This window comes from Sciurus vulgaris (assembly GCF_902686455.1).
Source record: "Sciurus vulgaris genome assembly, chromosome: 15".
Taxonomy (NCBI): domain Eukaryota; kingdom Metazoa; phylum Chordata; class Mammalia; order Rodentia; family Sciuridae; genus Sciurus; species Sciurus vulgaris.
Window position 1 is genome coordinate 33,648,979 of NC_136476.1, and position 16,701 is coordinate 33,665,679.

The window sequence follows — 16,701 nt, forward strand, 5'->3', positions numbered from 1 at the left end:
TTAAATATGGAGCTAGCTCTTCAATCTGCAAATATATAAAGATTATTATTTTTAAAACTTCTTTTATTTAGTAAATAATATTAATAGCACTACTAAAATAATAACTACATTAAAAGGAAGGTTATCATAATGGCACTACACTTCAAAAACATACACAATGAGAAAAACTTTATACAAGGAAACAAATAAAGATCTAAAAACTTACTTATTATTAATATGCCTGGAATATGTCCTTCTTCATAGTGAGGAAAGAGGACAATTTTGGGAATTAAAACAATATTGTATAACCAGACAAAGACAATCAAACCCATGCAGCACCAACCATGTGGGTCAACAACAAAGTGAATCCGGAGACCCATTCTGCAGTCCTATAACTGCCTGCCAACCCACAAGGAAAGACAATCCTAAGAAGAAGGGGGGGAAAAAAAAGTTACAAACACAGAAAAAAATTACTTGACTAAAATTTGTTTCTGGCACCTATAAAATGCATTTACTGACTTTTTTTGCATATTTGATTTTTTAAACACTAAACACTTAGGAAAACAAACTTCTAGGTATTAAATTTCACCAAAAGACTCAAATAATTTAATTAAAAGTGTTCATTATGAATTTCTATTATGAGTATAAATTGGCATTATCTGTTGAAATTAAAACAATATTTGTCCTAACCCTGCAAATTTCATGTATAAACCCAAGAGAAATAAGTGTACATATCCAGCAAAAGATATATACAAAAATTTTTAGTAGTCTTAATCATAAGATTACTGATGGTCACACAAGTCAAAATAGTGTTTATCCTGTGTGGAAAGGGTGTGTATTAACTGAAAAGGGTGTGTTTTAACCTCTGAAAGGTTAAAAATGTTCTGACCTTGATGTGGATGACACTCTGTGGGTATATGCACATGTATACCAAAGACTTGTCTCTTCAGTTTAATTTCAAAACACAATAAAATATTTTTAAAATCATTTTGAGAAGTGAAATGTACGAATTGCTAGAAACATTAAAATTCATAGAGTGAAGCCCAACTAATTTTATTACTATCTACTCAAAAGACTCTTGTTTAAATGGGGCTTTGTTTTCAGTTGAGTGTTAATGATCCACCAACAGATCTCCAAATGAGCCACTTACAGAGTTACAATATACTTCAAAAATAGCTACCAATAAAATCACTTAAAATACATCCACGTCTTAGTAGGTACAATTATAATGCTTGAACAATAACCCTTATAATATAAGATCCTAGTGGGCACTTTTTATATAAAATGTATAGATATAACAATAAACAAGGACAATGATCCTTGAACTTGTAAGAAAGAAGAATCAACCGGGAAGCTTTAAAAGAATATATATTCCCGTTTCAATCTAATAAATCATAATTCTTCATAGAGTTCAAAAACTAATAAAACACTTTAAAATACTTTCCAGGTGCTGTTACTGCTGACTGTAACCTAGGAACCACTAACCCTGAATCTTCACAAAGATGCCAGTGCTACTCAGATCAATAAATATTGGTTCGGTCTGTGCTACATACCAGTCAGTTGTTAGATATTTTAGATGCAACTATGACTAAGACATAGTCTTTGCTTAAAGAAACTAACAGACTAAGGGCAAAGAGCCACAAAAAGATTTAGCATCATATAGTAAATTCCAGATATGTGCTCAAGTTGTGAGTAGGGGTACAAAAGGAGGAAACAGTTAAATGCAGATTTAAGCAAGACTTTCTGACAGATGAAAACTGAGTTCAGTCTTAAAAGATGAGAGAAAGTTATCCAAGAAAGAAAAGTGACAATAATACCACAAACAAAAGAAGATCTGGAGGTATATGAGAGTAAAAACTGCAGGAGGTATATTACTAACTGCAATCACAAATCATAAAGCTTTCTGTGACTGGACACAGTGGTGCATGCCTGTAATCGCAGAGATTAGGAAAGCTGAAGCACGCGGATTGCAAATTCAAAACAAGTCTCAGTAACTTAGCAAGGCCCTAAGCAACTCAGTGAGATCCTGTCTCAAAATAAAAAATAAAAGGGCTGGGAACATAACACAGTGGTAAAGCATCCTGGGTATAATCACCAGTACAATTAAAAAAAAAAAAAGGGTTTCTATAGATAGTGACTGGTAAGAAATGAGAAAGGGTTATAGCATGAAGGACACAAAGATGACATTTAAAATGCTAAGACTTCTTGGGCAAAGGAAACCTATCAAAGCAGGAGATTAACAAGATGAAATTTGTTTTAAATAAGTTAGTGAAGTTCTGGTGTGAGGATAAAATTAAAGACAAAGATCAGTTAGGTTAAGAGAATACAAAAGCCAAAATTAGTTTTAGAGAAGGGACCAATTGAGGAAATAGAATCAAACTAGTGAGTCTTACTAATTGATTCAATATTAGGAGTTACAGAGAAAAGAGCCAAGGATGACTCCCAGATTTCCAACTTATATCCCAACTATTTCATTCTAAGAATAACTTATCTTCAATTGAAAAGCCTCAGAGTACCATCAGAGGCCTAGATCTGGAGACTATCATGCTGAGTGAAATAAACCAATACCAAAATCCCAAGGTCAAATGTTCTGTCTGATATGTGGATGTTAACACACAATGAGAGGTGGGAGGGATAATAGTTCAGTAGATTAGACAAAGGGAAATAAGAAAGACAGTGGAATGAATCTGACATACCTTTCTTATGTACACACATGAACATAGCACAGTGAATCTCAACATAGTGTACATTCACAAGACTGGGATCCTAATTAGAATAAGATTCCATGCTTGTATAAATATATCAAAATAGAGTCTACTGTCATGTAAACTAAAAAGAACACACACACACACACACACACACACACACACACACACATATAAACCATAAAGCTACTAAAATAAAGAAAAAGATTAAGGAACCATTTCATTCCTAAAGGAATATCCCATCTCTGATTCCTAGATCCTGCAAATACTGGGAAATGAGGGGAGGAGGGAAGACAAAAACTCAAATACAATGCCATTCAACAGTTTCAGTCAGATAAGGCCCAAATTAGTATTTGCATAAGAATTCTAAAACAGGAATAGTATCCAGGCTTTTAAAAGTAAAAGCTGAACTTCATTACCTTCTAATTAGAAAATTTAAAGACAGATCAGTATCATTAAAGTGAAGAGAGGATAAGCTAGCTGTGTGTGTAATTTGGTAGGTATCATTATTTTAAAAACTAAAGAAGTTCATATACAAATGGTAAGCTATCTACATAGCTAAAAAGAGAAACATTCCAAAGAATGTTAATTTTTCACAGCCTTGCCAACTACCAAGTGCTAAAAGAAATGACAGAAGGTTCTGTTTCTCAACATGTTCAATATTAGTAACTTCATGTACCTTTTTGTCCTTTAATGTTTCAGTTCTGTCGAGGACATGAATTTCAATAATTACATAGAAATAGAATAATATCATTATTTGTTTCTAATTTTATTAACAGTAGAAACATAAAGCATACAAGCCAGCAAAAGTTTTTTTAAAACTGTTTTCATTCCCCTCTACCAGAAAATAACAAATTTTTCTCATCCATAAAAGCCTCACAACAGAAAATATTATAGTGAAAAGTATCATTTAAAAATGTGTCCATTTTTTCCTGAATGCAAACATATACAGATGACAAGCTCTAAAAGAACAAGCATCCCCAGTGAACAGTGAGCACAGGACAGAAAAATAAATCAATGAACAAGATGTTGAATATTTAAAATAAATACCTGGTGAAAGAAAATTAGTGCCACATAATCCTTACAACAGGGTTGTAGAGAAGAAAACAGTTGTCCCGAGAGCTCCAAATCTGATTACAACTACAAACACATAACTGGTAGAGTTGTAGGATCACTCCACTCAGTTAATATCTACCAGGCGTGGCTTACGGCTGAACAGAAACTATTACACATCCCGAGCAACAACCAAGCTGAATACAATGCTACTGCTCAGTCTGAAGGGTGGCATTTGTAAAGTACTTTCATTAGCAAGAGATTCCAACATACTAATTTGTATATTAAGTGGTGAACACATAACTCAAACTTTGATGTGACTAGTGGATATACTGGTACTTCAAGATTTTTTAAGATTACTATCTGGTAACTAAACTTGAGTGCAGTGACTAATTTCATAATGATGTAAATTGCTACAGCACAAACTATTTTTTAAAGAAATTATAATTCAACTCTAATAACTACACTGAGTAAATATTTGCAATGTTCAGATTACTCTGATGGGACACCACCTTTCCTTTTTTGCCTTTTCAGGCAACCATATTTCATCACATATTTTGCTCAGGAAGACTACTCAAGTAATTAGGAAAAGAAAATAATAGACAACTACTATCTGACAGGAAACGGTAACATCAGAATGCAGAAGTTAGAAAATCATAAAGATTAGCCAAAATAATAAGAAATCTAGTCACATGTATATCTCCAAACACAGTTTTGTATGACTCACCATCTTGGCCAAAGTGGTTTTACAGTTGTTCTATGAATATGAAAAACACATTCCATCATTCATTCCTCCTGTCTGAAATGTCCCTACTACTCTCCTTAACTCTATTTAAATTTAACTCATAATTCAGGACAATTTGAATCTCATTCTCCATATGAAATTTTTCCTGGAACCTCAATTCACAGTGATATTTTGGTTCCTAATTTCAATAAAAAGCAAAATTATTAGAAGAAATGGCCGGTGGCCTTAAAAGCTTGGAATGAGGACGGCCTTACCCAGACCCATAAAGCCAAGTTCAACCACATAAAAATTAAAATTCCTGAGCCCAAAACACACCAAAAACCAACTCAAAAGACATAGCATCCATGGAAAAAATATTACAACATATGACAAGAGGCATACAAAGTAAACATAAAAAGGCAATTCAAAAATAGAAAATAAAATCCAATGGTTAATCACTACTGATTAGGAAATTGTGAAATAAATAGGTATTTTTTTTATCACTTCATTGAAAAACTCAGAAAGACAGATGACATTCAATGTTGAGAGGACAGAGGGAAAAGGGTACTCTCATAAATTACCAGTGTGCATGTAAACTGATACAATAATTTGGGGAGGGTAATTTGGCAGTATATATTAAAATGTAAAATCCTTTTACCCAGCAGTTTTATTTTTAGTAATATCTGCAAAGATACTCATGAGAGTGTACAAGTATATATACATACAAGGAGGTACAAAGAACACAGCACTTCTTATAAAGTATAAAAACATAACACAGTCTACATGTCCATGTAGAAGAGGGGAATGATCAAATAAGTTATAATTCATTCATACTACAGACCATTCCCAAGTCACTGCAACTTTGAGGAGGGGAAAAAAAAGGAAGGCACACCTACATGTGCATATAACTACCTACAACACACTACTGAATGAATAATCAAGTTACTATGGTGGGATGGGGAGAAATCTTACAGTGGCTTTTCTGGAGAGGAGCGGATAGAGGCAGACTAGGAAGGAGCATGAGGGAACTAATGCTAATGCTGGTGCCCATAAAGATCTATACCCTGATATGGAGTCTGAGTTATACAAGTATGTGAATTTGTCAAAACTCAGCAAATGTACCCTTGATTGCTGCATTTCATGGTATGTAAATTAACCAAAAAAAAACCCTATAATCCAATACTGAACTGTAGTTAATAACATATATTAAAGTATATGGGGAAGGAAATATACTGATGCCTGCAATTTAAAAAATAATAACAATAAAACTGATTGATGGATGGACAGAGAGATGAGTATGTGATGAAGTTCTATAATAATAGTTATAAAATCTAAGTGATGGGTATTCAGATTTAACACTATAAAATTGATTTCCATACTTCCGGTTGAAGTTTTTCAAAATTAAATGTGGGGGGGATAAGTTGAAAAACAGTTCAAATAACTTTTTTTGTCAAAAAATATACACAATTAATTTCTGCATATGTATAGGGGGAAGAAATGTCTGAAGAAAACACATCAACCAAATTGTTGATGGATCATCACTGAACTGAAGGAGAAAGAGGAGTGAGGAGGAAGGTTTTCCTATTTTATGCATATATTTATATATTCTTCTAAGTTTATTAGTATCATATACAATTCTAAATTATTTTCAACCACCTAAAAATAGAGACTGACAGCATTAATCTTATAAATGCTTAATTTGCACCTTTATCACTATATATTATTTTTTAAATTAGAATTCTTTAAAAGTGCTGTGCAGAAGGATCGGCTGTAAAACAACATAAGATTTGCAATTTAGAAAGATGTTACTTAGACTTGTTTTATTTACAGATTATTTTCTCTAGGAAAAATTTTAATATAAGAAAATATGTTTAGTTAAAAAGTAATATAAAATCTTTAAACAAACATAAACTACATTTGCTAATGTACAATTAAGTGAATATAAACATTAGACTCCAAGGATACTATGCTATGTAAGTGACAAATATATTCCCACTGTAAAATGCAAACTTACCACTTGCAAATTTACTGGGATATGTTGTAAATTTTCTGGTACTTGCATCTAGAAGTTTTATCTTGATTCATTCTTTTTTCATTATATCCCACCACCTGGATCTTCTCTTCAATAACTGTTCTCCTTGAGAACCTATCAGTGGTTTAACAAATAATAATCTCTTACAAAGATAAAAATTGTAAGCAGCTAAACAGTCTATGAAAATACCAATTACAAAACTTTTAAATTCAAAACTAAGATGATTCAATTCTACCCGATTCTATGCTTTCATATGCCATTGATCCCCCCAGAATTTGCATTTGATCACCATTATAGATGAAATTTCTCTCTTCTGAAATCACCTCATTCCCATAAAATAAAAAAAGCATTATGTGTCCAGCATTTGGGCATCATCAAACCTCAATCTCAAAATAAAAACACAGATTCTGAGATCACTTATATGACAAAATGCAAGTGATGTCTTCCAAGATGTGAAGTTAGAAGCATCTACTCACAATTAATAAACAGAGAACAAAAGAGTTTAAAATAGAAATTTCAGTTTAAAATATTCTAAGAAAAAATGTATCCTCCTGCAATGAAACCACCAGGAGAGTCACCATACAAGTTAGTTTCTATAGCTCAAACTTAAAATAATAATAATAATAAAGAGTTCTACATAACATATACCAATTCACAGTTAATTCAATCAACATTTATTAACTATACATTATGCTTTGACACATGGTATAGATGAAAAAGAGGTGCTGAGGATGACTCCTAGATTTCTGTATTGGAGTGATTAATTTCTTTCCCTATTTATTTTCTGTCTTCCCTACCAATAGGTAAGCTTAAAGAGAATGAGGATCTTAACTCATTCTCTAAGATGTTATATGGAAAGAAGAGCAGGTTTTGAGAGAATAATGCTGTTTGTTTTGAGAGAATAATGCTGTTTGTTGTTACAGTAGAGACTAATAAAGAGACAAGATCAATACAATGTAAAAGAAGCTAAGGAAGAGGGCAAAAATGCACCTCAGTAAGGGTATTAGTTCATAGAACATTTTTCAGTTTTCTGAAGATGCATGTATGTGCTGGGATGCACCACAACCAACTTCTTTCTTATGGTAAACTGTCTTCAGGGAAAGATTTTCAAAGACAATGAAGCCTGTGGGTGAGCTAAATGCAAAACAGAGGCTTTTCTAACCAAGAGAGTAGAACAAGAAAAGATGCAAAAGCAGGCAGAGAAAATCCAAGTAAATGGAAACAACTAGAATCTCTGCATCTGGAACATGGGTTAAGATGTGCCAACCTCTTGACCATAATCAATTCAAAGAAATAAATTCTGCGACACTATCAGTACATACAGAAATATACGAATAACTGAAGAAGTTTTATCCTTACTACGTAAGATGCACTCTGATACTGCTATTCTATTTTACTTCAACAAAAATATATGACGCTGGTCACAGCATACTAAACAGAATTGATGACACCAAATGAAGAGTGATCCTCAAATTAAAAAGCACTATGAAATGAAACCATGTGGATGAGTGTGGACTTCACCCTGAATGCAATGGAAAACCATTAAAGGATTTTAGGGAACAAATTCTAGGATCAAATCTGAATTTGGAGAAGAAAAGCAACAATCCTACGGCTGGATTTGGGTAGATGGATAAACTACTGAAAATTACTTAAAAAGCAACAAACTAGGCGGACTATCACCTGAGAAATGATGAGGGAAGCCAAGTGTGGTGGTGCATGCCTGTAATCCCAGCAGCTCGGGAGGCTGAGGCAGAAGGATTGTGTGTTCGAAGCCATTCTCAGCAATTTAGCCAGACCCTGTCACTAAATAAAATATTTTTTAAAAGGCTGGGGATGTGGCTCAGTGTTTAAGTACCCCTGGCTTCAATTTCCAGTGCAAAAGAAGAAAAAAAAAAAAAAAAAAAGAGAGAGAGAAATGATGAGAAACATGGGAAGCATCCCAGAAATGCTTGATTATAAGCTGTGGGATATGTTTGTTTTAGAAAGTGACCCAACAGAAAACATACTGGAAAAAGAGCAGATATAGAAGAACTTTAATGAATAAAACTGATAGAACTTAGTGGTCAATTGAAGCAAAGGGCAGATTCTACAATGAGTCCTAAATTCCTGACTTAGGAACTAAAGTAAGTTGGTACCATTCTGCAAGACAGGAAATAAAGGACAAGTTAAGAATTTATTAAGTGCATTGCTACCAATGCAACAATAAAACTATAATATAGTAAGAATGTGAAAAATACATCAAAATCATTATCATTACATATCCATTCCCCCTTATAAACTTGGAAGGAATAAGACAAACAAAACTAACACCTGTATTTTCCCCCAGGGTCAATTTGTCTGTGGTGTAAGATTATTAGATTGCCAAATGTTATTTCTTTCTACTCCAACTTTTTAACCTAATTTGAAGTGGTCTCCTTTGCTGCACCTTGCTTCTTGGAAACAAAATATCATATGACAAAGTTAAGGAGCTGCTACCCTAATGGCAAATGATTGTAAAACAAACAAACAAACAAACAGAATTAGATGTGGAAGAACAAAATGTTCTGAAACATGGCCAAAGTCAGTAATGCCACTAAGGCCATAACTGTAGGGTGGCTTCTTAATGTTTCAACAAAACAGTAGTTTCTGTAAGTAACATTATTAGGTAATACCACAGGCCAATCATCCATGAGTCAAACCCAAGTCACTCACTGGCTTAACATCAAGAAAATTCTCAATTTACATCTACAGTTATTAGTTACATTGCAGACATAGCATGCAAAATGCGATTTAACATTTCAGTGCTAGATCAATACCACTGTCGCCACTGTGAAATCAAATCTCATCTACGTGGTATGAAAATAATGGTAAGCCCCCAAACCCTAAAAATTTCGGGATAACAAATTATAAAGTTTCAGAACTATGTCACTGAACATTTTTAACACTGCTATGTCTGAAAAAATGTACTCAATTCACAGAGTAAGCTATCAAACATACCAAAATTTTTTTTTGCAGGGGCCAAGAGAAAATTAATAGTATTATAAATCAATATATGAAATTGAAAACAGTATTAGAAGGAAACATTAGAAAATAAAGTTACAGTTGTGTATCTTTAAAATACCTATAAAGCTATTTGACTTGATTTACTCTTCTCTGCCAACTGGTTAATCATGGCAATTAGCTCTACTTAAACTTCAGACTCTAGCTGCCTCTAATACTTAGCCAATGAAGTAATTCTTAAGATATTATATAGACATTGTTTATTATCAACAGAGTAATAAATATACCTGGTACAGATGTTAAAATACAGAGCCATATTCAAATGGTAATACAGTTTATTTGCTTTCCAATCTTCTGTTTGACCTTCTTTAAGATGGGGCTAAAAATATCAACTTTACAAGGTTGTAATCATACTTAAATGGGAAGTTGCCGGGCAAAGAAATATCTCCAAAATAGTAACTTTAAAGGGAAGTGTGGAGTAGGGGAGAAAGGGAAACTTAAAGCTGAGTTTTACTTCTAGTTTTAAGAACTCAAGAATGAAACAGCGTTTCAGGTCCCATCCTTAAAAGGAGTGATACGATTTAACTGTACCTCAGCTAACTTCCTCTGATGCCAAAGTCTGTCAACTACTTGTTAGGGCAAAAAAAAAATTCAAAAAGTATAGATTTCAGTGTTATACCAAAAGCATGTAGTAAAGTTATATTTCTACAAGTTGCCCTGGGCTTTCTTCAAGCAGAAAACCAAAAATAGAAATTTGATCAAGAATCCAATAATTGAACTAAAAAGCCCCTAATCTAATCTCTTTCAAGTGCAAACAGGATGGTAAGATGAGAAATGAAGCATGGAAGAAAATCAGACTTGACTTCAGAAGCTAATGAGACTATATAATTAAAGCAGGGAATTCTGAATCAATTGCTAAATTCTCCAAGAAGATTTTGTAAAAATGTGGGTGGGGCAAAGTGTCAAAGCATAACATTCTTGCACCATCAATGGTTTCAAGAATCAACTCTGCAGAACAAATATCTAAGTCACTTCACTCTGGGCAAAACTAAACATAAGCTATTGCTCTTCACATAAGCTGTTGCTCTTCTGGACACCTGCCTCAGGGGTGAAAAATAAATAAAAATAATGTACCTCTATTAATAATACTGCAATATAGTGACACAGTTCATCAAAATCTTGTAACAAAGTAGAAATGCCTTGGGAGATATGGATGACAACAATTAAAACTACCAAATGTTTTGAGTAAGTACAAAATATCTATATGGGAATATTCATTTAGAAAGGTAGAAGTGTGGGATAAAGGATAGAAAAAGTAAGATTGAAGGTAGAATAAAGACAGGAAGCAATGATAATCTTTTCTCCAAAAATGGTGCAAGGAAGCTGGGCACAGTGGTGGTGTCTTATAATCCCAGCTACTAGGGAGGCTGAGGTAGAAAGATTCCAAGTTCAAGATCAACCTGGGCAACTCAGCCAGACCCTGTTTTTAAAAAAAATAAATAAAAATTAAAATAAATTAAATAAGAAAGTACATGAAAAAACCTTCAGGTATGGTAAAAGTTAGACATGAAGGGGTAAGGTTTTTCCTGGGTATAAAAAAGTCATGTTCTTCCAAATGGCACAGTAGGCCAGCTTCTGACCACCTAACATTCACTGTATCAAGATATACTGGAAGAATAAAAAAGAAACCAAATTAGACTATCTTTGCATCAGAATTTACCAAAGCAGGCCTAATCTAAAAACACTAACACTAGATGGAAAAATCTCTCCTCACCTATTTGCTAAAGCCAAAAATCCTGCAGTATGTGAAAAAGTTATTCATTCTATAATTTTAATTTAAAAGGCTTTCAGAAGTTCAACCGAGATCACACTTGAGCATTTTAAGTTAGAATTAAAAGAAAAGTAATCAGTGAATGGCATAATACTAATTTCTCTAACCTGACCTTTTGTGAAAGGAGCAACAGATAGGTAAGGAGAGTAGATATTGGTTTAGCTTCCAAAATGGGGAAGAAGGTTAATTTACCCAGAGAGAAAGAATACAGAGGGAAAGGAGGTCTAAAAGGCAGACAACAAACTTGGAAAACATCACATTTTTGCCTAGGGTAGATCTAAAAAGGGAAACAGAATAAGTAAATTACCATCATACTAAGGTACCTATCAATGCAGCTTCACAGGTCTTTGAAAATGTGTTTTTTTTTTTGGCAGTACTGGGGATCGAACTCAGGGCCTTGGGCTTGCAAGGCAAGCACTCTACCAGCTGAGCTATCTCCCCAGCCCGAAAATGTGCTTTTTAAACTAGTTGATTCAACTTATCAGGAATTCTTTACTAACAAATCACTGCTCTGACAATAAGAAAGACTGATATTTTTCTATTTATTCTTATCTCTTGTGTTTTTTAATTGATTCAAAATACATCAAACATTTTCAAAGTTAATGAGGTTTTTATGAACTGATTATGCCAAAAGATGCTAAATTTTCTTTTATTTCTAACACATTTGAAAAGTTGAATCTTAGATTTAATATTTTGCTAAAGTTATATTCTCTATTCAAAAAGGAAAGCTGAATTTAGGACTAACCTTCAGGCAATAAAAAAGTTTTTCCTTTGCCTTCCCTGTTAAGCACAGTAGTACTGATACTATCACTGTGTAGCCTCCTATGCTGAAAAAGTCTTCATTGACTCACTCTTAATTACAATTCCAGAAAAAAGCTCCATGGAGACATTACTAGATTTCTCAATCAGTTTCTTCCCTAATCCATGGCATTATTTTATTCGAGAGCTTTTCCACGGTTTCTGAATCACACACTATGAATTAAATCATAGATTTAAAGCAGACCGTGGGCAAATAAGTAAAAAATTTTGTTTCACTGATTACTTTTTGTATTTGAATCTAACTTACTAAGCTGATATTATATGTATGTATTTTTAAATGTTTAAATTTCTTTTATTAAACAAAGCAAGTCATAGACAGGCAACATGACACAATTCTTACCATCCGTCTTCAAAATATGCTGTATTTATTCCAACCACAGCTTCTAACATATGTTAAATCCAACAGAAATTTCAACAGTTTGAAGAGACCTAACATAGTTTTATTGTTTTACATTGAAAATTATGAATTCTGAAGTTCATCTATTCTGGCACTATCTCAAAATTTTACTAATATTTTTCATTAGGTAAATGTTTTAAATATACCTTCCACATGTTAAGAGTCTTACTTGTTACAAACATGGCAATTAAAAAAAAAAAATGGAAAAGCTTTAAAATAAAGAATAAGCCTTAAGGAATTTAGGCTGACTATATGGATAAGAAAACAATCTGGGTCACTGACCTACCAATGACCCACAGCTGGATAGTGACAGAAATGGGAATAGAATCTGGTTTTACTTTCCACAACACCAAATCTCATTTGATTCTTCTCAGTTGTTTTCTCACCTCATCTCTTCTTCAAAAACCTTTTTGCTATTAAGTGACAGCACAACTAAGCCAAAAAAAAGAGGACCTCTCTGAATTTTATCTTTAAAATAAATGTGAAGAGTTGGAAGAAGTTAATGGAATACTACACAAAAAGCCTTTTAATCCAGGAATAGTACACTCTAAGCAGTCATCAAATGGTAACTACTATTATTATTTTTACAAGTTAGGTAGTGAATGTTTTTAGGTGCACATATTAACATAGTAGGTGGAGGAACCATTTGACACATCTTTTTAACTTGCACTTAATTATCCTTATTTGTCTTTAGACAGTAACTTTACCTAAGATTTATAACCCGCCCACAATGACCTTGATTTTTTTTTCCTCTTGTACTTTTATGGACTGCTGTACTGCAATATTTTCAAGAAATAATTGGTCAGGTCCTCAGCCCTGGAGATACAGACATCCTCCACTGACTCACAAGAGATCTAAAAATGTAACCAAAATATAGCTTGAGAAAGACCATAATTTAAATGGTCTCTCCAGTTAAAATCCAAGCAACCTATAATGAGGACAGGTAACAAGTGCAAACTGCTGCCATCCACCCATAAGAAATTTTCTCTAAACCGCCTTTGATTGCGGGTGGGGGAAGAAGGTCAATAAAAGAGCAAACTATTTCTCCTCCTGCTAGTCCTTTGCAGCTCCTCACCAACGGTCTGGGAATGAATGAAAGATTCTATCATAGCACAGAGAAGCCCGGAATCCTGGCGCAGGTCTTCGGGAGGGAGTGCAGAGAAGGGAAACTGGTTTACAGGGAGGAAACTCCAGGCACTGACTTTGTTTTTTAACTAACCCAAAATCACATCCACTAGAGGAGAAACCCACCCACCACCGGTTATGGGAGGGGCACCGGCGAGTGGCCGCAGGGCTGGCAGAAGGTGTTCTGAGAACCACCAGGCCTGAGGAGAGGAGGGCGCGGGTTCCGAGCGTGCGCGGGGACAGGTGCAGCAGGGGGCTAGGGAAGCACCGCGTGGGCGCTGGGACCCGGGTCCGTGGCCCCGCGCCCCCAGGCGGAGGGCGGAGGGCGGAGCGCGGCGGGCGGGGCCGGCGGGGGCGGCCCTCGCCCCCGCGCCTGCACACACTTACCGGCGCCGGCCGCCTAACCTCTCGCCGCCGCTGTTCACGCGACCGCCTGCGACTCTACCCACGCCTCTTTCTCCCGCGCCGCCGCCCTGGCCGGGCCGCGCTCCTCTTCCGCTTCCGGGAGCCCTAGCGCCAGGACCGGCCGACTGGGTGTCCGCATGCCCGCGCACCCGCGCGGGGAGGGATCGGCCGCCGCCGCCGTCGCCGTAGCAGTCTCCGCTTCGCGTCCAGGAGCCGCGATGGGAGCCGTGGAGGGCCGAAAGACCAGAAATCGCGCCGCGGGCCCCGAAGCTGCGGGCCCCGGCGGACCGCCATCACCGGAACACTACCTGAAGCACCTCGGTGTCTCCGCCCTCCCGCGATGTCCTTTCCCGGCTCTGCCCAGGCCTTCCTTCTCGTCCCCACACCCTCACTGCACTGGATTTGGGCCTAATCCTTAAGGATTGCCAGTAACCTTTCTTCAGAGGGTACGGCCAACAGGCCTCTCTCCCCCTCACGTGTTGTTGACATCCCATGGTACCTTGCTTTAAGTATGGTCTGCAGCATCAGCATCCTCTGGAAATGGTAGGAAGTGCATAATATCAGTACCTGCATTTTAACAGGATCTCCAGGTGATTTTTAGGAGTGCATCTTAAACATTGAAAATTACTGCACTTAGTGCATGGTTTACCCACTTCAGACCCTCTGTTGGGATACTCCAGGCATCCAAGATTTTTCCTATTCCTGTCCGTAACCTCCGTCCATAGCCAAACAAGCCGTATTTATATTTCAGAACTCCAAAAGTTGTCAGTTCTCCTGTCCTTGTAGCATAGGAAAAATAATTTCACCTAACAATGCTAACAGCACATCTTGGTAGAATTTGGTTTCTTTACCAAACCTATGAGATACACTAAAAAACCTTTCCCACCTCGTCCCAGCTAAACAGTAATTTGGAAAGCTCAAACTGTTTGCTAGATTATTGTGCCTTTATGCCATAGAGAATAGTGTGTGGATGGAAAAAATAGTTCCTCCTGTGTAAAGTCTGTACTCATAAGATGGAATTGAAAACCTTCCACCAATGGGTTCCTTTCTACCTCTCAAGTGTTAGCTCCAATCTACTTAGTTCATTTCCTGATCTTATGAATGCCCTCCATCTTCTCTCTGATGATCTTAATTCTGATCCAGCTTGGAAGTCAGCTGAAATCCTGCCAGCCCAGAGTTCTCTCTCTTCACGGTTCTTGGACCACACCCATTGTAGCTTTTGGGGGCCCTTATGCTACCTTGTATTGCTAGGAATTTTAAAATAGATTTTATCGAGATTGAAATGATAACAAACCCCTTGTGATCTTAAAGACATAGATTAGTTGTTTTTCAAAGTCTAGATCCGAGACCAGCAGTGTCAGCATCACCTGGGAATTTGTGAGAAATCATGTTCTCTAGCCCCACCCCAAATCTATAGTATTAGGAATTTTGAAAGTGGAGCCTAGCAATCTATGTTCTAACAAGTCTTCTAACGATTCTAATGGACACCAATGTTTCAGAACTGTGACCTATTGTATTCCAGAAGGACCCAAATGATAGGAATTGGTTTGACCCATTCATACATAGCTAGGTTTAAAGACTAATCACGATTCCTTTGGGAAGAATTATCTTGGATTTTCATAATGCTTTTTAATATAGTAGGATTTTTGTAACTTGGCTTGTTTGGAGAGAAGAAAACATTACAGATAAGGAGTTACTTTAAAAGAAAACACATAGAATCCCTCCCCTAAATTCTGCTACCTGAATTGCCTATTGATTTGCTTGCTCTTCATTTACCCCTCTGAGAGGGAATAATTAGGGTCAAATGATCTCAACATGCCAAAATCAGAATTAGTTGACAGGCACACAAACGTGAATCGAAAGTGTTCATATTTCCAATGCCTTTGTTTTTATGAGTTAACTATTCTTGCATCAGTCAACTTGATTTCACAGAGAATTTTCTAGGAAGCATTTGGAATGAGAGAAGTTAGAAAAAATATTCTTGAATCATGAAACCTTTTAGCTTGGACAGTTAAGACATAACCAAAGGCCTGTCTACCCTCTATACTGAAGATCAAGTCATTTCATCCTAAGCATCAGATACCAGTGTCATGATGAGGAAGTAGAAGAAATATGGCATCAGATAATCTTTTCATATTTACTGATATATATATATATATATATATATATATATATGTTGCAGTGATGTGCTGCTAGATTATTGTGCCTTTGTGCCACAGAAGATAGTATGTGGGGGATGGATATATATGTATATCTATCAGTATTTTTTCCTTCCAAAAATTTAGTCTGTTTCATGGACCTGTGATGGAAAGAAATGTGACTATTAACTAAATTAATACTTATCTTAAAATGTAGACAAGGACAATGGCATTGCTTCCACTGCTCACTTAGCTCCTAACCAAGGTACAGTCAGGGCATTTATATAGATAAATTCAGTCAACTATTGTGCTTCTATGCCATGACTAGGGAGGACTGGATTTTACTGCAATTTTCCAAAAGTCAGTGCAATCCAGAGTTTAATCAGTACAGGCTAATAGCCCTTGGCAGCTTTGGGTGGATGGCATTCTCCACCTGCCCAGATGGGTACCATGCCCTTCGCACCCACATTTGATGCACATTCATGATTTCTTGGTTGCTTATAGTCATCTCCTC

General features: G+C 35.9%; 1 protein-coding gene across 3 annotated transcripts in view; it reads right to left on the reverse strand.

The window, feature by feature from the left end:
* ZDHHC21 (zDHHC palmitoyltransferase 21) overlaps positions 1–14,184 on the reverse strand; it is a 61,229-nt gene extending 47,045 nt beyond the window's left edge. Inside the window, exons 1-3 of one of the 3 annotated variants that reach the window (XM_079113142.1) lie at positions 14,032–14,184; positions 6,476–6,607; positions 206–404 (exon numbers count right to left, since the gene is read on the reverse strand). In XM_079113142.1, the coding sequence (XP_078969268.1) occupies positions 206–359 (154 nt within the window). In that variant the 5' untranslated portion in view covers positions 360–404; positions 6,476–6,607; positions 14,032–14,184. Of the gene's footprint in view, positions 1–205; positions 405–6,475; positions 6,608–8,173; positions 8,349–14,031 lie in introns of those variants that run through there. The other 2 variants (XM_079113143.1, XM_079113144.1) reach the window with 2 other exon arrangements.
* Positions 14,185–16,701: the final 2,517 nt, after the last annotated feature.